The 22,836-nt window shown below is 47.5% G+C and overlaps 1 protein-coding gene across 1 annotated transcript in view; it reads right to left on the reverse strand.

Moving 5' to 3' along the window:
- Nucleotides 1-2,454: 2,454 nt before the first annotated feature.
- Nucleotides 2,455-22,836, reverse strand: part of LOC133372771 (protein unc-13 homolog A-like) — a 115,090-nt gene continuing 94,708 nt past the window's right edge. The window contains exons 33-38 of the mRNA XM_061601834.1: nt 17,735-17,791; nt 14,781-14,861; nt 12,943-13,090; nt 6,066-6,158; nt 4,015-4,174; nt 2,455-3,084 (exon numbers count right to left, since the gene is read on the reverse strand). Of these exons, the coding sequence (XP_061457818.1) occupies nt 2,793-3,084; nt 4,015-4,174; nt 6,066-6,158; nt 12,943-13,090; nt 14,781-14,861; nt 17,735-17,791 (831 nt within the window). The 3' untranslated portion in view covers nt 2,455-2,792. The remainder of the gene's footprint in view (nt 3,085-4,014; nt 4,175-6,065; nt 6,159-12,942; nt 13,091-14,780; nt 14,862-17,734; nt 17,792-22,836) is intronic.

Here is a 22,836-nt window from a genome sequence, read left to right on the forward strand (position 1 = left end):
AAACCTTGGGGATTTTTCTCACCTTACCCTAGCGGTGCCGTTGAAAGATACGGATGGCGGGAGGTCTGTTTTGTGCAAAAGAGTTTCGAGAGGGGCAGCAATCAGGACCGTCGACCCCACTGCTGACTTTGTCCAACATATTTCTTGCATCCCGTTTTCCGTGCGGATTTCCCTACCAGCGCACTCTTATAAAAGTTCAGCGGACTGCAGGCAAGAATGTGTGTATCTGCGTGTAAACATTCAACTCCAAATTCTGACACTTTGGTCCCAGGCAAACTGTATGGAATTAGAGCTTTTGGTTTGTTTAGAAAAGGGCATGGAGTATGGGGAGAGGGTGAAAGGGAGGGGAAAGAGACTGTTTTGGCTAAGGTGTTCTCGGAAAGGATGCAGGGAAGAGGTTGGAATGGTGGAGGCAGCCACGCATAGGTGGCTGCCTCATTCTGTCTCACAGTAGGGCCGGCCCTGAGCTTAGAATCGGGCTGGCACAATGTTTGGAAGAGGTGAGCACGGAGTTGTAAATGGAATTACCTGAACAGTCTCTCTCCCCTCATCCTTCCCTAGGAAACCCTGACAGGTGTCGTTCTCTATACAAACTGTGGTTGCATCCACATATCACGCATTTCAAGCATTCTTGTACCACATTTAACAGTCAGGGCCTCCCTCCCACGAAAGAATCCTGGGAACTGTTGTTTTGTTGAATGTGCTGGAAACTGTAAGCTCTGTGCAGGCGTCTCCTAATAACCCTCCCATCCAACCCCCAATGGTGAGGCGATCGCACCTCCAGCTGCGCGGGGAGTCTTTTCACGGGGGTGTCTTGCCAATGTTCCGGCACAGTGCAGGTTTCGTAACTGGCGAAACACTTTGCACGGCACAGAAAAGAAGACTGTCGGAGTCGCCTGCACGATGCCGCCCACGTTGCTTAGTAACCTGTGGAGGGTGGTCCAATCTGACTGCCCTTGATCAGCCTCCCTCTGGTTGCCCCGTCTTCCGCCCTGCCAGTCCCGATTGGCACTGAGCGCCACTGGTCTCCTCCTTAGTCTGGTCAAAGTTGCCACAGGGACCCTGGCTTGGGTGTTTGGGTCCTCGGCCGATGCCCGACCTTGTTGGGCTTTGACGCAGACCCTGTTGATGTGTGGAATTGACCCCTCTGACTGGGTAAGCACTGGTAATACTGAACTAAGTTGGCACAGGGATCATTAGAGGGAAACTTTTCCAGTACTGCACATGGAGCATGTGTGGATCTTGCGCTGCTTTCCATTCCATGCGAGGGTGTAGCTCAGTGGTACAACGTCTGCTTTGCGTGCAGAAGATCCCAGGGTCAGCCCCCAATGGCATCTCCAAGCAGGGCTGGGAGAGAGACTCTGACCTGAAACCCTGGAGACAGAGGTGGCCGGTGGATCCAGGGTTAGCGGGACAGTGGAATCCCACTGACCCGCTAACATTGGAACCATTAGCCACCGTAGACCGGAGATCTGCTGCCGGTCAGTGCAGACTCAGTATCAACCTAGAAGAATCAATGGTCTGACTTAGTGTAAGGCAACTGCCTACATTTCTGCCTGCTGTAACAGAATAGCTTATTTCTGGTCCTTTTACATTAACCCTAACCCACCCCTTCAAATTAGTCCCTTAACCAGAACAATAAGGACTGGAAACTTATTTTGTCTTTAGGGAAGGGCGATAGGCTCAGTGTCAGGACGTCTGCTTTGTGTGCAGAAGGTTCAGTCTCCAGTGGCATCTCCAGGGAGGGCTGGGAGAAAGACTCCCTGCCTGAAATCCCAGAGTGCTGCTGCAAGTCAGAGCTGACAATGCTGAGCTCAGTGAGCAAACAGTGCAAGGATGTTTCTCCGCTAAAAAACAATAACCTATGAAATAAATGTGATCAGGAAAGAAAAACGAATACATTTGGCGGTGGGGGGAGGGTTCCTAAGACACACAGGGCAGGATGTTTGACCATCGCCAGTGCCTCTGTCTTCCCCACCGCCACATCAGAAGAATAGTGGCTTCATGGTGGAACACCTGGTCTCCATGCAGGTTCAATCTCCAGCATCTCCAGGTAGGACTATGAATGTCCCGAGCCTGAAACCCTAACCCTAACCCTATGTTCCTATTTAGATCAGCCCTTCAATCAGAAACATGAGGACTAGAACCCCTTTTTCCCCCCCTTAAAGGAAAAGGACCACAGCTGGTGGAGCATCTGCTTTCCACTTGGAAGGTCCCTGGTTTCGTCTCTGGTGCATCCAGGGGGATGGCCTGGAGAGCCGCTGCTGGTCAGTGTCGACAATACTGAGCTAGACAGACCAATGGGTCTGACTCAGTGGAAGGTTTCTCCTTCACCTCTGCCCCACGGTGACTTAAACTGGGCGGGGGTGAGGGTTGAGAGTGTGTCTGCATTCGGGAGGGAGGGAGGGTGATCCTTGGCAGCGGGAGAAAGCCTCCCAAATTAAGGGAGTGAGGGCGGTGGAGAACGGAGAGGTGTGTGAAATATCTATGGCTTTGACATGGCTGTATAAAAGAGGGAGGAGACCATGGACGGGCAAGAAGGCAGTGGCGGGTGGCGGCTCCAACCCAGTGGCCCAGTGGAATCCCACTCCGGGTTTTAGCCCAAACTTTCAAGGACCTGTCCGAGGTGCTGAAGCCCATTCCCGCAATAGACAGCTCCTCAATCACTCGGCCTAAAACCCGGAGTGGATTGCATTGACATGGAGCCACCAGGCGCCATTGCAGGAAGGTGATACTAGCAGATCGTGGAACAGAGAGGGCGGGGCGGGGCGGGTAGACGGCAAGGCCTTGGCTTAGCTGGTGCTGCCCTCCTCAGCCGAGCGCGTGTCCGACTTCAGCTTGACGAACTCCTTGGCCACCTCGTCGTTGTTGCGCTGAGAGAGTATGCGCAGCACCGTCAGGCCCGTGTCGTCCATGTGGATGCGGCGCCCCAGTGGGAGCCAGCAGGCGCAGCTCCCCCGCTGCATGATGTCCTTCAGCTGCAAGATGGCAATGCCCACCGTCCGGTCCTCCCGGGCAAAGCAGTAGTCCTTCACGCACACCTGGAGCTCGTAGCACTCGGGACCCGTCTCGGTGCCCAGGGAACTGCGGGAAGAGGAGGCGGGATGGTCTACTCCCAAACACGGTCTGGGAAGCACACTTGTGAACGCTTGGACCCGGCAGCAGACCGGGGGCTAACGTAACGCCAGAAGAGCCTCTTTGTTAGGCCAAAGGGGGAGCTATCTAGTCCAGCATCCTGTTCCTATGGTGGCCGGCTAGATGCCTCTTCTGGGGAACCCACCAGTAGGACCTGAGTGCAACAGCAACCCCCCTCACACCCACTTGGGGTTCCCAGCAACTGGCATATGCTGCCTCTGAACTGTGGAGGTAAGCAATAGCCAGTATTTAGTAGCCGCTGAGAGCCTTCTTCTCCATGAATTTGCCTAGTCCAAGTTGGGGGCCATCACTGCCTCTTGTGGATGTGAAATCCGTAGTTTAACTCTGTGCTGTGTGGAGTCCTTCCTCTTGTCTCTTCAGACTCTAGTCCATCATTTCACCTTCTTAGCACTTGGTCTGCAATTGCACCTTCCCAACTCGCAATTTCATCTTTCTAGCCCTCGGCCTGCAATTGCACCTTCCCAGCTTGCAGCCCATCATTTCACCTTCTTAGCATTCAGTCCGCAATTGCACCTTCCCAACTCCAACTACATTTTCCCAGCCTGGTAGCCATCATTTCCTTTTTTTTTTTTTTTAACTTGGCCCAGCAATTGCAACTTCCCAGTGCCTAACCCTCTGTCTCTAGCTGCTGGGGAAATGCGATTCCTTCAGCCACTTCTAGCTGCTGTTTAACTTTTAAAATACGCTATTAAAAATAATATTTTAAAGTTATTCTTACTGCAAATTCAGATGGTTACAAAGAACACATCTGGAGGCCAGGACCAAATCTTGCACTTTAAGGTCAGATAATGGTACAGTCCTGTCTCAGTTTTACATGACCCTGGGGAGAAGGGGAAGGGGAAATGAAGAATCACTCACAACTGGATGCTCTCGTTGTATTTGGGGGACCAGCTGTTGTTCTTAGACTTGGTGGCAAACTTTCTCTTCTTGTCACTGAGGTTCGGCCCAATGATGTTCACCTCAATAAAAGGGCGGAAGATTCCGGAGGTCTGCCACTTAAGGTCATTGGCAGCCACCACTGGAAGAGGGAGGAAAGTAAGGATTGGGGGGAAATTCAATTCAGTTCACATTTAAAGCCAAATCTATTAAATTTAATCCATTTAAAAACACCTTTAAGAAACAGTTCCAGTACAGATGCAGACTGGGCTACGTTTACAGTCGGGATGGAAGAATCATGTATGGCTCCCTGAATTCCTTGCAAACATGTCACACAGTAATAAGTAAGAACAGGATTGATCTCACATTCAAGGAGCCAGTCCAGCATTTGTCTGCGCATAAGCTAAATACTGGAACCTAAATATTATGTAAATCAGGGGTGGGGAACTTTTATCACCTCCTGGGGCCACATTCTGTGGTGGAGCTTGGAGCAAAAGTGGGTGGACCAAGAAGGGGCTCCCAGCTCTGTCCTCCCTCCCAGCCAAGCAAGAGGCATGATCAGAGTTGGAGGGCGCATCCTAGCCAGGCAAAAACACGCACGGAGGGTGGGAAGCAAGGGCTGGTAGGGGTGCTGGTTCCATGTCAGTGGGACAGTGGAATCCAATCCAGGTTTTCGTCCAAACTTTCAAGGACAGCTCCTCGACAGCTCGGACCACAACCCAGAGCAGTTTCCACTCCTCCACTGACATGGAGCCACTGGGTGTGCCTGGGGAGCAGGTGGAGCCTGGGAGAGTCCTAGGGCCAGGTGGAGAGGTCTGAGGGGCCGCATTCAGGTCCTGGGCCTGGGATACCCCATTATTGACCCAAATATTAGGTAGAACGAGCACGGCCTCCAACCGGAAGAGTCAATCCAGCATTTATTTGAGCATCAGCTAAATATCGATCATCCCGGAGTACAGGACATGGAAGAATGGGCTCAAGTGACAGGAAGGCAGATTTTGGCTGAACATCAGGAAAAACTTCCTAACTGTTGGAGCGATACAACACGACTTAGGGAGGTGGTGGGCTGTCCAACACTGGAGGCATTCAAGAGGCAGCTGGACAGCCATCTGTTGGGGGTGCTTTAACAGACCCAGCGGAAGGAGGAAGTCGAATCTCTGGTAAAAGGGGTCGAGGTCCACTCAGCCTTCCATCCATTCGTGGTTGGTGAAATGAGTACCCGGCATACGCTGGGGGGTAAAAAAAGGCCAGGGAAGGAACTGGCAATCCCACCCCATATATACGGTCTGCCTTGTAAATGTCACAAGACGTCACCCTAAGAGTCGGAAACGACTCGCACTATAAGTGCGGGAACACCTTTACCTTTTCACTGATTTCTTGCAGCGGCTGCAATCAGCATGGACTTTTTTCTTCGATCCCCCCCCCAATTTTTCATAATTAACTTTGTAATTTCCTCTGAGTTGATGCATTCGTAATAGTGTGTAGGTGTGATAAATAGGAAAAAATAAACCACGTGGAACACCATGATCATTTACATAGGCATTTACGTTAAAAATTATGCAATTTTTTCCCCACAACATAAAAGCCTAGAATAGCGGATCAAATCAGGAAGCCCGAATGCAAGTGAGAACTGGAAAAGGGCGGGTCGGGATGGAACAACGGACTATCCGAACACCAGTGGATCAGAACTAGGTAGCGAACCCCATCCTTAATTTTATCTCAGATATCTTGCATTTCATTGCAGCACAATCCAAATTCCACAGAAGTCAAACGGGAGTGCAATAAAATACAAATATCAGAAATAACAGAAGCCATAAAAATACAATTGAAAATCAATATGAATAGTTAATGTGATGGTTATGTTGCCTCCCGTCGACAACGACAAATCCACAGACGCGCCGCGGGCCACCTCAATGAAGCAGTGGTCCACAGACCACAGTTTGGGAACCCGTGCCCTAGACGTGTCTGAAGCCTGCTTTTCCATGTTCAGGGAATAAGTCCTCTACTGAGCTGCAGCCACAAATGCCACTGACCTTTGACGCTGGCCTTGTGCTCCCCCGTGCCAGGGTGGGTGATCAGTTCTACATGGATGGAGACTTCTCCGACTGGGTCATCCACTCCAGATCCTGCGCGGCAAAGAAAGGGAAGCATGAACCCACTCAGAGATATAGTACAGGAAGTTAACGACTCTTTCTCCCTCACCCCGAGCACACCAAAACCTGTTGATTGACTGAGGCCTGATGCTTGCTTCAAATCGTCCCTGCCTTTTTGGAGGTCCCATTATTTTTTTTCTCCAAATAGCCTTTTCGCTAGAGCCAGACTGGCCAAAGTGGGAAATAGCACTTGTATCGGGATTACACTTTGGAACTCCCCGCTCATTGATATTGGGCAGGCACCTTTGTTGTGCTGTTTTCGGTGCCTGCTAAAACTTTTTTTTTTTTGCTTAAGCAAGCTTACCTAGACATGTAAATGCGACATGCAGTCTAATATATAATTCTATTTTAGAATGTATTGCTTGTATCCAGTGTTAGTCATCCTCAGAGTAGACCCATTGAAATGGAAAGACATGATTAACTAAGGTCCATTCATTTCGGTGGGTCTGCTCTGAGTAAAATTTGGTTGACTGCAACCTTCATCAAATATCTATTTTGTATTTGATGTATATCGCTTAGCAGTTTTAATGATGACGGGGTATATAAACCCTGTTAAATAAATACATTTTTGTCATAACTGATCAATATCCCAGAGTTCCATCTAGGCAAGCTTCTGTCACCTGAGTCAAACAACAATGTAAGACCATTCTTTCACATCTCCATTCGATAACGGTACCCTCCCCCTCCAGCTCTTCCCGCTTTCCGCCCCCTTCATGGTCCAAGAAGCAGGATAATCAGTCCATCATTCAAACAGGCTTCCTTCACATGCAGTAAAGGCAAGAAAGAAGGAATAGGAGAGGGTGGTGAACAGGAGGGGGCCACCTTGGCACAGCACCGGGGAGACCTCAGTCCAACGAGGCAGAGGGGTGGGGGAAGGAGAGAAAAGGGTTTGGAAAAGGAAAGGGCTTCCCTCCCACACATTCTGCGGCTTTCCGAAAGGTCTTGATCGGGGGGAGACAAGGCTGTGGATCTCAGAGCAAAGGGGACCCTGAACCAAGACCAAAAATAGGATCATGTAGCAAAGATTAAAGGGGAGGGGGTTCAGCAAAAATGGCTGTGCTGACAGCAGTGAGGGGCTGGACTCGGTTGCCACGGCTTCCTTGTGTTTTGCTTCCAGATGTGCAGTGTTTGCAGAATCAAAGGGTCTCAGGAACTGGGCAAGGGAGCCTCAGCCGTTCCCCATGTCAGAGGGATCCTTGTGCAAAGGGAATGATAAACCCACAGGAATGAACGAATGCCCTTGCTGGATCAGGCCAACAGTCCATCCAGCCTGGTGTCCCATTTCCCACTGTGGCAAAGCAATTTTTAAAATTTATGCTAGTGCCACATCATACTCGTTGGGATATAAAGCCCTCAACACCTTGGGACCTGTTTACTTGCGGGAGTGCCTTTCCCCATAAGTGCCCACTCAAGCACTCTGATCTGCGGAACAGGCCCTGTCGCAGCTGCTGCATCACACTCGTTCTGCACTCGTAAGAAATCATGCTTTTAGTGTGGCAGCACCTACACATTGGAACTCTCTGCCTCTTGACTTCAGGCAGACGCTTTTGTTGTACTTTCCCCCCGTGTCTACTTAAAACATTCCAGTTCAGGCAAGCCTATCCTCCAGACATGTAGATGCTGATGTGTTTTAATCTCGATTTAGTTTATTGCTGATTTCAATTGATAAATGTTTTTAAACTTCCATGCTTTTAACTGTTTCGATTGATCATTTTAATTTTTCTGGTGAACCGCTTCGAGGTTCTGCTACAATCAAGCGGTATATATACATGTTGTTGAACAAATAAAATAAACGTGTGTTATTTATTATTAAATTTATAACCTGCCCTTCCCCCCAAAGGAGCCCTGATGCTTCCAGGAAGCCGGCAAACAGGACAGAAGGGCAGGAACCATTTCTCTGTGATTGCTCCCTAGGAGCCGTGATTCTTTGGTAGATTGCGTCCCAGCCAGCGATTGGTAAATCTATAACTTTTGATTTCTCTCACATTTGTGATTGTTTAAAAAATCCTCATGAAAATCCATCAATTATTTGGTTAGGGAAAAAACAATCTTATTTATTTATTTATTACATTTCTATCCCGCCTTTCTTTTCATGATTGAAACCCAAGGCGGCTCACATGTGGCTCCCAGGCGGTCTCCCATCCAGGTGTGACCCTGCTTAGCTTCAGCAGGGAGCTGGCCTCATGTGCCTTCAGACCATAGCCTGGGACCATAGCCTAGGATAATCTTGTGGGCTAAGCTGGGATCTGTATAAGAAGAGCCTGCTGGATCAGGCCAGTGGCCCATCTAGGTCAGCATCCTATCCTCACAGCAGCCAGCCAGATACACTAAAAGGAAGCTCACAAGCAGGACCTGAGAGCCACTCTCCCCTCCTGCAGTTTCCAGCAACTGCTATTCAGAAGCATCCTGCCTCTGACTATGGAGGCAGAGCGCAGCCATCATGGCTAGTAGCCGCTGATAGCCTTATCCTCTGTGAATGTGCCTAATCCTCTTTTAAAGCCATCCAAGTTGGTGGCCATCACTGCAGGAGCGAATTCCCTGGTTTAACTGTGCGCTGCTTGAAGAAGTCCTTTCTTTTGTCTGTCCTGAATCTTCCACCATTCAACTTTGTTGGACGCTTGCAGAGTTCTAGAGTTATGACAGAGGGAGAAAAACTTTCCTCTATCCACTTTCATAGAATTATAGAACAGCAGAGTTGGAAGGGGCCTATAAGGCCATCCTGTCCAACCCCCTGCTCAATGCAGGAGTCCAAATCATAGAATCAAAGAATAGTAGAGTTGGAAGGGCCCTATAAGGCCATGAAGTCCAACCCCCTGCTCAATGCAGGAGTCCAGATCAAAGCATTCCTGCAAGATGGCTGTCCAGCTGCCTCTTGAAGGCCTCCAGTGTCAGAGAGCCCACTACCTCTCCACGCCGTGCATCATTTTACACATTTCTACCATGCCACCTCTTCCTCGCCTATACTAAAAAGCCCCAGATGCTGCCACCTTTCCTCATAGGGGAGTCACTCCATTCCCTTGATCCTTTTCAGTTGCCCTTTTCTGAACCTTTTTCCAGCCCTGCAATAAAGGGACCAGTGGTCCGACTCAGTATAACTCAGTTTACTATGAGTGTTGAGATGATCTAAACACTTGGCGAAGAAGAGGAAAGCTTCCCTTGGTGGTTCTCAAGGGTTGAAATGTCTCCTGAATTTTAATGTGGGCTTCCAGTTTGCTGGTGTCATGCAAAAGGCTGGTTTATTTTCAGGATAGTATAGGTTATTTTAAGGATAACAAGGAGGGGATCTGTGAGGGTATAGTACTGTGTGTGTGTGTATGACAGAGAGAGAGGGGGGGAGAGATCACACCCACTTTTGCTTTGGCCACACCCACTGCTGTCATGTGGCCCTCAGAAGGGTTGGATAACGGAATGTTGCCCATGGGCCAAAAAAAGGTGTCTGAGAGATTTCATTTCTGGAGACACCCTAGAGAATGATAGCTTCTAACAACTGAGATGCTATTGCCAAAAGGCAAAAGAAAGGAACAGTGATTTTACAGGGAAGGGAACCTAGGGCTGTTCTTAATAAAAGGGGGCAGCTGCAGCACCAGCTTCTGTTTGCCATCAGAGGAGACAGTGTTTCTTTTCCGGGACAAATTGGTGAGAAAACAGAGTGCAGGGCCAGCCGTGAAGAAAGTTGCCTGGATGTGCAGCCTTTGCCCCCTACATGCAGAAGGTGCCCTCTGCATGCCTTAAGTCTTTAGAAGGGAGGGAAGCACATCCACACACACCATTGCTCCAACTCCTGAGTCACATGCGGAGACTCTCTCAATCCAGGAACCAAGGCCGTGGGGTTGGAAACAAACCGATCATTTCAATGGGCCAAACGCAAGCAAATGGACAAACCGGTGGTGCAAACCCCCATGGAGCCCCCAAAGCTGCCCTCCCCCACCCCCGCTTCCTCCATCTGGTGATGAGTGCTTGCTTGTGCAGGGGTGTCATTCTGATGCATTCAGTGCATAAGGAGGGGAGAGCTGGAGGGTAGATGCACCTGGTGCAGAGCTAAGTAAAAGTTCCCTTGCCCCAAACAAGAGTGAGAGAGGGGAAGAAGGGGAGTCAGATCTGGGCCACATGCCACAATGCCGGCCGTCTCTGCCTTAGATCCTTTCCCTTTCAACTCCTCATGGGATCTAAATTCTGGGACTTTTGCTAGCCCTGGCCAGGGCGGTGGGAGAAAGGCGGGAGAAGGTCTGGGATGGGTGCAGCTGAGGAAGGAGAGGAGTGTCAGGAGGTGGGTGCGAGACGTACCCTTCTCAGGATATGTTTCTTCACTAAGAGTAAACCTAACACCTTTACCACCATGAACTAAGAATGAGAAAAAGAGAGAGAAAAGAAATGTTGAGAAGAGAAGAGATGAAGATGGGAAGGAAGGAAGGAAAGTAAAAAGGGCAAGAAAAAAACAAAGTGTAAAAAGGATAAGAAAGGAAGGAAGAGACAGAAACAATAAGGGAGAGAAAGAAAATAAGGGAGAGAAAAAAGATAAGAGAGGAAAAATGGATAAGAAGAAAGGAAGAGAAAGAAAATATCAGGAGAGAAAGAAAAGGAAGAAAAGAACAGAAGAAAAGTTAGAAAGAATGGATAAGAAGAAAGGAAGAGAAAGGAAAGGAAGAAAAGAAAAGATCAGAAGAGAAGAAAAGTTAGAAAGAACAGATAAGAAGAAAGGAAGAGAAAGAAAATATCAGGAGAGAAAGAAAAGGAAGAAAAGAAAAGATCAGAAGGGAAGAAAAGTTAGAAAGAATGGATAAGAAGAAAGGAAGAGAAAGGAAGAAAAGAAAAGTTCAGAAGAGAAGAAAAGTTAGAAAGAACGGATAAGAAGAAAGGAAGAGAAAGAAAATATCAGGAGAGAAAGGAAAGGAAGAAAAGAAAAGATCAGAAGGGAAGAAAAGTTAGAAAGAATGGATAAGAAGAAAGGAAGAGAAAGGAAAGGAAGAAAAGAAAAGTTCAGAAGAGAAGAAAAGTTAGAAAGAACAGATAAGAAGAAAGGAAGGGAGAAAAAATAAAGAAGGAAGAAAAGAAAAGATCAGAAAAGAAGTTAGAAATAATGGATAAGAAGAAAGGAAGAGAAAGAAAATATTAGAAGAGAAAAAAAATCAGAAGAAAAGGTAGAAAGAATGGATAACAAGAAAGGAAGGAAAATCAAAACGAAGATAGAAAGAAAGAAGGAAAGAAATGGTCAGAAGAGAAGGTAGAAAGAACGGATAAGAAGAAAGAGAGGGAGGGAAATAATACAAAAGAAGATAGAGAGAAGGAAGGAAGGAAGGAAGGAAGGAAGTGGTCAGAAGAGAAAGGAAGGTGGAGAGAGAAAAGGAAAGGGTAAGAAGAAAGAAAAGTGGAAAGAAGGAAAGAAAAAAGAAATGGTAGAAAGCAAGGGTAGGAAGGAAGATAGCAAGGAAGAGAAAGAAAAGAAAAAAGATTAAGAGAAAGGAGGAAATAAAAGTCAGAAAGGGAAAGAAGGAAAGCGGGCAAGGAAGGTAGAGAGGAAGGATGAGAAGGGAAGAAAATAAAGGCAAAGCAACAAAGGTAGAGAGAAAGAAAGGATGAAGAGAAGAAAGGAAAGAAGGTAAATAGAGAGGTTAGGGAGAGAAGAAAGAAAAAGGGAGAGAACAGAAAGAAGTGAAACAAAAAGAAGGTACAGAGGAAAGGAAGGAAGGAAGAAACATGGGAGGGTTAACATGTAACAGACAGACAGAGAATGTGCAAGAGGAGGAATGAAAAAAGGCAAGAGACGGGGGAGAAAAAAGAAAACAGAAGAACCGTCAGCTACTGCAGACAGACACTCTGGCTTCGAGGTGCAGCTGGAGAATTCAGAAGATAAGTTATAGCAATCACCAAGCCCAATAATCATAGCAGGAGGAGGAAATGCCTTCTGGGACCCCCTAAACTAACACCAGAAGGTGCCAGGTCTTGAGAAACATCCCCTGAAATGTCATCTTTCTGGCTGAGCCAGGCGGTGCCGCTTCTCCTCTTGCAGGGGGGCTGGGGATGTGTCTGTGCGTGTGTGAAGCACAGTTTAACACATTAGGAGAGCTCTGCTGGGTTAGACCAAAGTGGGTTGCTGTTTCTCCCTAGTATTTTGCAATAATCAGGGGCAGACTGCTTTTGTACATGGGAGCTCCACTAATTTTGATTAAAAGCCACAAGAACTGTTGGATCTCTAGACCAGGGGCAGGGCAAACTCTGGGCCTCCAAGATGTTATTGGATGCCAGAGGTGTCCTTCCATCTCTTGCGCACAGTAGGGAACACCGCTTCTTGGATTAGGGATGGGGAGCATCTGTGGCCCTCCAGATGTTGCTGGCCTGCAACTCCTACCATCCCTGACCATTTGGCTGATGGAATGCCCTGTCGGATCTAGACTAGGGGCTGGGCAACCCATAGCCATCCAGGATGTTGTTGGACTCCAACTTCCAACAGCCAGCATGGTCAACAGCGAGGGATGATGCGAGTTGGAAGTACAGCAACACAGAGAGAGCACTAGATTGACTTTCCTTTGTTTAGACCTAAGCAAACTCCACCGTCCGCTTCCTGATGCCTCTGGGAAGGCCTCAGGCAAGGCAGCTGGTGTTGAGAGATGGACTGCACCTGACCATGGCGTTTTCTTCTAGCCACAATCAAGATCTGCTCGATCCGAGGAGCAAATCTGGTCTCTTCCGAAACCTCATGCCTGGAGAACCCCAAGCTGGGCTAAGCCTGCCCCTTATCCTGCACGTCAATCTTGCTTACCCTGAGCGGACTGTGTCTGGACGAAGGTTTTGATGAGCAGGTCTGTGGCCTGTGTGTAGAGCGAGAGGGCATAGCGTAGCGACTGCAGGTCTGGGCTCTTCTCTAGGAAGGTTTTTTTAAGACCGACGCCTCCTGCGTGGAAGTATTGCTGCGGGGCGGGAAAAAGGGAAAGGGGCAGGAGAGGAGAGGTGAGCAAAGGCAGCATTCCTCTGTACTGTCTTTACATCACATTTGTAATAGTAGAAGTAATAATAGAATTGTAGAATGATAGAATAGTGGAGTTGGAAGGGGCCTGTAAGGCCATCAAGTCCAACCCCCTGCTCAATACAGGAATCCAACTTAAAGCATCCCCAATAGGTGGCTGTCCAGCTGCCTCTTGAAGGCCTCCGGTGTTGGAGAGCCCACTACCTCCCACAGTCACTGGTTCCATTGTTGCACCGTTCTAACAGTTAGGAAGTTTTTCTTGATGTTCAGCCAAAATCTGGCTTCCTGCAACTTGAGCCCATTATTCCGTGTCCTGCACTCTGGGATGATCGAGAAGAGATCCCGGCCCTCCTCTATGTGACAACCTTTCATGTACTTGAATAGTGCTATCGTCTCTCCCCAGTCTTCTCTTCTCCACGCTAAACATGCCCAGTTCTTTCCGTCTCTCCTCATAGGGCTTTGTTTCCAGTAGTAGCAGTAGTAGTAGTAGTAATAATAATAATAATAATAATAATAATAATAATACAAAGTGGATCCTGCAAGTCTGAAGTCTGCCCATTCTCAGCAGTGATTGGTTCACTTGGGCGAATGGGGGCACTGCCCCACCAACCCCAGTCATAGAATCATAGAATAGTAGAGTTGGAAGGGGCCTATAAGGCCATCCAATCCAACCCCCTACTCAATGCAGGAATCCAAATCAAAGCATTCCCCACAGATGGCTGTCCAGCTGCCTCTTGAAGGTCTCCAGTGTCGGAGAGCCCACTACCTCTCTAGGTAATTGGTTCCACTGTCATATGGCTCTAACACGAAGTTTTTCCTGATGTCCAGTCGAAATCTGGCTTCCTGCAACTTGAGCCCTCAGCCAGCCCCCATGTGCCTTGTGACTTACATTCTGTTGGCCTCCTCTTCCATTTCAGTGTTACTCTTGTAGAACTCAGCCAGGGATGGAAGATTGGGGCAAAACTAGGATCAGTTGGCTCTGCCTGTCATCGGCTCTGGCTCCGCCTACTGTTTGGGTTCCCTGCCTTCCACCCCACCAGCCACCATTGGCCCCTATCATCTCCCTCCTTAGGGTCCTTGATCCCTGAGCCAGGGTGGTGTCATGGTTAAAGTATTGGCCTGGGACACCCGGGTTTGAATTGCCGCTCGGCCACGAAGCTCCCTGGGTGACCTCAGGCCAGTCATTGCCTCTCAGCCTAACCTGCCTCACAGGGTTGTTGTGAGGATCAAATGTGGAGGGGGAGAACCACGTATGCCGCCTCGAGCCCCTTGGAGGAAAGGCGGGATATAAATGTAATGAATAAATAATAAAGAATTTAAACTGGACTTGAGACCTCTTCAAAGACAGGATGGTCCTCTGTAAAATAGGGCACATGGGCCACCTATCATACAGATGGGGTGGCTTTGGCTCCACCTACTGTTTGGGTTTGCTGTCTTTCCCCCCAGCGGTCTCAGTGGGTACCATCCACCATGGCCCATTCCAGATCCGGCTCTCTATAGGAACGCTGAAGGAAAGGAATCCAAGTCTGACAGAGATTGGTCCACTTCATTCACAATGAACTTTATCCTGCACACAAGAAGACCTCCCACATTTGGCCAGGAAAGGGAGTGGGGAACGCACACATACTGCTCACCTTAATGGTGTCAAGGGCCAGCTCCACCACAGCGCACTGCTTGGGCGTCAAACTTTTGGCCTCCTCGCGCACCATGTGGTCCTGGTTGGAACAAGGAACAAGTTACATCCTTTCGCTCATGACAGATGTCAAGATCACTGGGTCTCCTGGAAACCACAGCTTTTGTGAAGCATCCTGCAGTTGCCAACCCCAAACCAACCCTGTAAGGTTGGACGCTGCCACCGCTTCTTCTGTCCATCAGTCTGGGCCAGGAGAATCTGAAACCTAAAATTACACAGCTGTCCCTAGGATTCCAAAGAAGCAAGGCCAGATTCTGCTTCTTGGAGACCTGAGGCTGACAGATGATACAGTAACAGTTAGCCAAAGAGGTCAAGATGCTAGATTTAGTACCAAGGCTTACCTGGAAGACCACACACATCAGTAAATATGAGATAGCTTTATTTTAAAAATATAAGCACATGAAAATAGCAGCGTAAAAATCCCACAATGCAGAAAACTGGAAAAATATACACTAGTACACGCCAACAATAATCAAAAGGCAGTTGAGAATTGAACCATAAGATAGGGAGGTAAAGATCTCTCAATTTGGCTCTCATTTTTCATTTTTCCAGTCTTAAATTCAGTTCTCCGGGTTACTGCCGCAATTTGTGAATTTCTTTTTTTAAAATCCTTGTGAAAATTCTCCAGCGTTTTAGCATAAATTTCTCTAAATAAGCACATTTCTGTTACCAGTTTTGACTAATCCACACATCTTTGCAAGCAAATTCTCCTAATGTACATTTTAAATGTTATTTTCACAAATATACATGTGAATGCACATTTCCCCCAAACATATGCATTTTTGTAAACACTGGTTGGTTGAAGAACTGCATTGCAAAATTCAGACAAGTGTGGCTTTTGAAGGATGGCTGCATTTCGGCCCCCGTATTTGTTTTGGAAAGTGCAAATAGGATAAAATTAGCTTTAAAGGTGAATAGAATTTCTCCTCTGTCCTTAAGATTAAACAAAAGAAACGATCGCAAGTACTAACACATGCCAGTATGGCATATAGGATAACAAAGGTGTAAGGAATCAAATATTGGGAATTTTTAATCTTTGAACCTCAGTGAACCAGAGTTTGGAAAATCTGAACAGCAAAGATTCCTGGGAAATAGCCTCTCTGTGACCCCTGAGAACATATCGTGAAAGCCTGAGGGTATAGACTTCCTGACTCCTATGGAAATTTGGGGAATGTTGCCAAGTAAGGATCAGGCGCTCCTTTCAAACAAAGAAACGGTTTTACGTAAGGATTAGGATAATTCGTAACCTTTAGGAATCACCAGGAATCTACAGCAGGAAGAACACACCTATTATCTGGGAACTTATCAGGAAATGGGTTGGTTCACATCTTTCTGGTCACATTTATATTGGAGTGAGTTTAGTGAGAAAAAAGGTATAAAACATGAGGAGTTGGGAGGGGTCAGTGGGTGGCTCCTTCTGGAGGGCTCAACAGCTGTTTTTCTTACCAACGCACACTAGCATCTTTGGAACAATTTCAGAAATAAGGATTTGAGTGTGATCTTTCAAATCTAGCACTGGTTCCATGAGGGCGAAGCTTTTGGCTCATTGGGCTACATACGAAAGTCTCTCTCAGCTGTAGTCTTGCAGCAACTCTCCAGGAAAGGTATATGCAACTTCTGGGCCTTTCCTCTCCTTTTTCTTTCTGTGTGGGCGAGCTTAATGTGAAAGTGTTCATAGGGTTAGTCTCCTTGCTTTAGTCTATCCAGTGTTGCTGATGAATGAATAATAGTGAGAAAGCTGCTCTTTGTTAACTGTAATTGTAAACTACAATATTTTTCCTTGTTTCTTCTCTTAATAAAACCACTCTTTATTTTACTTTCAGTGTGTGTGTCATTGGGTCAAGGGTAAATTTATACATGCTCTGGGGGTGACGTGCGGGTAACTCCAGCCAAAGATCCTGCTGCACTCTCAATAGGGGAACTTGCATTTCTAGTGACCTCTGCTCATGAGGAAGTTCAAGGTCCATTCGTAACAAATGTACCCACCAAAAACACAACATATTGCCCAAGATGTCAGGGTAAGATGTGGTAGCACCTAGACAAAGGAAATTCTAGCTTCTGATAGGAAAAGGCAACAGCAATAGCCAATCAGAAGCTTGTGGGGATGATACTGTATATTCCAGGCCCTACTCACCTCTTGGGAGACATGCGCTGTCGTACCAGCTCTCACCAGATAACACAGGCGGCGTTGGTCACGAGATCGCATCTCAGCTAGTGAGAACAGCCTGCTTCCCAGCAGCCAGGCTGTTACCCACAATCCTTTGTGGCCGAACCATGTTTTCAGGCCAAAGAAACAGGATTTCCTGATAACGGACCTGGTTCCTTTTTCAGCTGGGTCAAATAACCCTCCCAGCTTTGAAGGAGCTTTTGCAAACTGAGAAATTAGGGAGGGGCGCTTGGGGTGCAATTTCAGAGGGTGGGCTTTGTCATCAGGAAAGGCCATGGGTCCCTCCATCCTGGATTCTTTAGCTCTTCTGCTACACAGATATTTCCCATTGTTGCCTTTTTGTCACCCATGCTGGTGGCAGAGACATTTAGTCTTCCATGAGACCATTGGCTGTCACTCCTCCCCAACCAACAGTGGCCAATGGAACAGCCTCCCGACAACCTCAGCCTGCCCGTCTTCTTTCTTACAACCAGTCCAAGGGCGGTGGTGACCCCTGGCCTCAGTGTTGTAGAACTCAGCAGGAAGAAAGAGAAGGAGGACAAAACTAGAATGAGTTGGCTGTGCCTCTCATTGGCTCTGGCGCCACCTACTGTTGGGCTCCCCACCTTCTGCCCTAACCAGTCCCAAATGGGCACCACTGCCAAGTGACCTTTCCATATTGGGGCCTCCTCCACGTCACTTCTGCCTGCCTTCCCAAATTCCGTGGCTCCCCATCCCGTGTTTCTTACCTTGAGTTTTGAGAGCTGTCCCAGTTCCTTGGCTGCGTTGAAGATCATCTGCGTACCCTGGAGAGCAGGGGGAGGAATTGGAATGAAAAGGGGCGGAGAGAAAACAAAAAAGATAGCAGAAAAGTAAAAGGTAACTGTGCTTCCACTCAACCTTTCCTATTTTATGCTAAGAAATCCAGCGTCCCTTGCAAGAGTGCACGTTACGGTGTGCAAAGTTTTGCCACAGATGGGAATTAACTGCTAACTGAAACTTCTCAGCGAGGGGTGTGGCAATGCAGTTTTGTGCAGGCCATAGCCCTATACACCTATATAAACCTTGCCTTTTCATTTGCAAAGCCTGGCCCTACTTCTTGTGTTGGTCACTCTCGAGTGTGACCAAATATTGGGAGACGGAATGTTGGGGGCTGGCATAGACAGACTAGAAAGATGCAGGATGCAGATAGATTAGATCAGATAGATGCAGGTAGATAATTAGATAAGCAATGCAAAATGCAGATAGATATATTGGAGTAGATTAGATAGGTATAGATAGGTAGTTTAATACAGGCAGATTAGATTAGAGATAAAAATTGGATTAAATTAGACAAGTGCGGATAGATTACTTAGACTGCAGACAAAATAGACTGAAATAGATATATAAACATAGTTTAGATTAGATTGATGAAAATTAGATTAGATGAAAATTAGATTAAATGCAGAGAGAGAGACTGCATTTCATTAGATAGAGGCAGATTAGATTGGAAGTTTAGGTGCAGATAGATTGGATTAGACTAGTTACGTACAGAGATTAGATTAGATGAGAAGCAGATTAGATAGATGCAGATTGAATTAGATTAGATGCAGATGCATTAGACAGAGGCAGATTAGATTAGAGATGCAGAGAAAATGGATTAATTTGGATAGATACGGATAGATTACGTTAGATTGATGCACAATACAAGACAGATGCAGATAAAATAGACCGATTTAGGGTGCAATCCAGCTAGTATTTGCACTGGCTGGGGAGGTTTAGATGTGGCAGACCCCAGGCTGAGTAGGCGGGCTCTGTTGGCAGAAGCCTGTCATCCTGTCACCACTGCAGTGCCGGGAGCCTGCTTTAGCCAGTTTGGTGGTCAATGGGGAGTCCTTACTCCCCAGTAGGCTTGTTCAGGTGGCTCCCACATGGGGAGTGGATGCCATGGAGCTTTCTACTCGCTCCTCCTCCCCTGCCAGTTCCCCATGATTTGGACTGCTCCACTAGATAGGTATTGATAGATTAAATGGATGCAGATTTGATCAGATGCAGAGAGAGAGAATGAATTAGGTTAGATAGGTACAGACAGATTACATTAGATAGATAATCTAGATGAGATATAATGATAATGATTATATAAACCTTAATGCGCATTGCTCTGGATATACACATTTTTGTATGCAATTTTGCCTAGTATAGACACCTTTGCAAGCATTCCTCCCCCGAATATAATGCCGTTTTGCATGTTATTTTCATGAACATATGCATTTTATGTACACTTGCCCCCAATCTATGCATTGTTGTACCCATTTCTGTGGCTGGAGAACTGCATTGCAAAATACAAAAAAGCACGGATTTCAAAGGGCAGCTTCATTTCAGTCGGGTATATTGCTTCGGGAAGCGCATTATTAGGTGCGTTCTGAACCAAATTTATTCCCTAGTCTTCTAGGGGAGGAAAGTGCTTCTAAGTCAAAGAGGCATGGCTTCCAGAAAGGCTGAGGAGGACTGCGGGAAAGTGCAGTTTGCAAACCCGGCAGGAAAAAACTGCCTTGAGAGGATTGCAGTTATAAGATTTTTTTTTAATGATACACACAAACTTCTCAGCACTGGGGGGAACCCCCCCTCACCGATAAAGAAACTTGCTGCGATCGGGCATAGGGTCACCAGGCAAATTTTTTTAAAAATGCGCAGATGCACAACATGAATGCAGACTGGGGGAAAGAGCTGAATGGAGGGACTGCAGAGGGCAGAATCAAAGAATCATAGAATAGTAGAGTTGGAAGGGGCCTATAAGGCCATCAAGTCCAACCCCCTGCTCAATGGGTAGGAGATGGTCTCCTCATTGCCAACGTGCACAGGCACAGTGATGAATAACTAAGAACATCAGAAGAGCCCTGCAATAGCTGGATCAGGCCAAAGGGTCCCCCCCAGTCCAGCATCCTGTTCTCACAGTGGCCAACCAGATGCTCCAGTGGGAAGCTGGCAAGCAGGATCTGAGTGAAACAGCAACTCTCCCCTCCTGTGGTTTCTAGCAACTGGTATTCCCAGGCATATTAGCCGACAGTGGCGGGGGAACAGAGCCACCAGGGTTGGTAGCCACAGATAGCCTTCTTCTCCATGGATCTGGCTAATCCTCTTTTATAGGACATCACCACATCTTGCGGGCAGCACAATGCAGAGTTTAACTATGCACCGTGCGAGGTAGTCCTATCTTTCATCTGGCTTGCGTCTTCCAACATTCAGCTTCGCTGGGTGACCTTCCCCCTCATGGGGAAAAAATGGGCTCTAGTGTCACGAGTGATGGAGAAAAACCTCCCACTTTCTCCACACAGTGCTTTTTATATACCTCCATCATGTCCCCCCCTTACTTGCCCTTTCCTCTAAACTAAAAAGCCCCCAATACCGTCATCTTTCCTTTAAAGGGGAGTTGCTCCAGACACTTGATCATTTTGGTTGCCCTTTTCTGAACCTTTTTCTAGCTCTTTTCCTTGTGGTCAGGCAATCTGAGCCGGACACAGTATCCCAAGTGTGGCCGTACCACAGATCGGTGTCGTGGCGTTACCATACCGGCAGTTTGATTCTCAGCCCCTTTCCTAACAATGCCACAGCCTTCCCACCCTTTCTGAAAAAGCAAGAATGACCACGGAGGACTGATGGGATCACCAACTCCCATCGTTCCCAACAGCCAGCATGACCAATGGTCAGGGATGATGGGAGTTGGAGTCCAGCAATGTCTGGACAGCCACACATTCCCCATTCCAAATCTAAGTAGCAGCATATCCTCACGGCTTGCGAGAGATGGAAGAATGCCTCCGCTCAGAAGAGGCATTCTGTCCTGGGAGCAGGGAACGCCTCTTCTTCAGTGATGGGGAAACCTCCAGATGTTGATGGACCTCAGCACCCAGCAGCCAACAGAGCTGATAGCCAGGGATGATGGGAGTTGTACCCCAACAACATCTGGAAGCCCTCTTCCCTGATCCAGCTTTTTGAAGGCTCAGTTAGGCCTATGCACACTTAAGTTCCACAGAATTCAGTTGAATAGGGATGAAGTGGGTTGCCCAATAAAGTGTGTTTTTAAAAAGGTGCCACACAGGGCTCTGTACCCCAACACTACCATTATTGTTCCGAGCCCCCCCCATGCAGACAGGCAGGGAAACAAACCCAGAAACAGACTTGGAAGGAAAAATAAGGGGTTGGTGGTGGTTGTTTTATCCAGGGAGGGCACTCAAAACAGAGATCGACAGACACAACTTCAACACAGGATTGGAAAAACAAAACAGTAGCAGCCAGGTAGGTCCAAGTAGCAACACCTGGGAGGAAGAGGAAGAAAGATGGGGCACAGCAAAAATCCACAGGCACAGAGGGCCGGGGTTCGGTGGGGTGGGCTCCGCGGACAGAGGGAGGGGGCAGGAAAAGACAAAGCAGAGTAGGAATTAAACGCAGTGTTCTTACTTCAGTGTGGCTGGGGAGCTTCACCCTACTCTGTGAAAAGAACAGCAGGAATTTTATACACTTTCAGCCTCCGTGACATCGCCGTGGCAAACACACACCCCCACTGCCCTCCCTCCCAGCCGTCACTCAAAGGGCAGATTCCATCCCTGTAAAGAAAATTTGGTGGGGCGGGGAGGGACATAGAAAACCTCCCAGAAGGACGTACGCTAGTCACCCCCACTAGATAAGGATTACAGGTCGATAGTGCATGCGCAGAGCGCTTCTGAACACCCTGAGAGCAGTATGGCAGGAACCGTGGCCCTTCTGACATTGGGGACTCCTAGCAGCTCCAGGACCAGTAGTGTAGTGGAAAATTCAGAAACGCAGGGTCCCTTCATGATAGTCACAGCCATGCCCCCTTCCCCTTTTCTGCTGCTGGGTTAAGAACAAGATCCTTGGTTAAGGCCTTCTCCCACAACAAACAGACATCCCTAGGAGCCAATAGGCATGAAAGACAAGAGTGTTAGCTACTGAGAAGAGTCTTCTCACCTCCTTTCATTCCGATTGGCTCCAACCAGCAGGAAAGGTCAAGGAAGCATATCAGAAGACTCTTCTCTGTGGCTTACACACTCCCCTTTCATGCTGATTGGCTCATAGGATCCTGGAGACATAGGGACCCTGCTCCCCAAAAAGTAAGGGGTCTAAGACCCCCCCGAGACCCTGGACGACTGCCCAGGATGGAGGGTCACAGGTTCACCCCCCAACTAGCTGGCAGGGAATTAATCTGCTTTGCTTGCAGTTTTGAGCCTCCAAGTTCCTCCTCTCCTAAATAACTTCGATTGAGGGCTATATCTCTACGCTAGCAATGTAGAGCGCCTTGACACCAGTTTAATTCTCAAGGGTTCCTAGGGATACTTCCCAAATTCTCCTCCATCAAAGGCATCCTTGGAGTTCCGATTTAACCTGTGCGGGCCTGCCAGTGCGGAAGGCGTGCATGTCAGGAACCTTCATTCTTCTGTTCATTAATTGTGCCCAGTGCCCTGCGCCGGCCTATTTGACCACAGCTTTCAGTTCATGCGCGTCTCCCCTGCCCTCTCTACATGAATCGTGCGTGCATTGGACTAATACTACAAATTTTTTAAAAAGCTGTCTTGATAGGGTCTTATGTATGACTACACCTAGATTATTTCTGAGCGGTGTTGTATCGGCGTACAAGAGAGCATATGAACGTCAGTAAAACACTCCATCCTCTGTCTGTCTAATCTCCATCCTCTATCTATCTATCTATCTATCTATCTATCTATCTATCTATCTATCTATCTATCTATCTATCTATCTATCTATCTATCTATCTATCTATCTATCTATCTATCTATCTATCTATCTATCTATCTATCTATCTATCTATCTATCTATCTATCTATCTATCTATCTATCT

The sequence above is a fragment of the Rhineura floridana genome, chromosome 18 (genome assembly GCF_030035675.1).
Source record: "Rhineura floridana isolate rRhiFlo1 chromosome 18, rRhiFlo1.hap2, whole genome shotgun sequence".
Classification (NCBI taxonomy): Eukaryota; Metazoa; Chordata; class Lepidosauria; order Squamata; family Rhineuridae; genus Rhineura; species Rhineura floridana.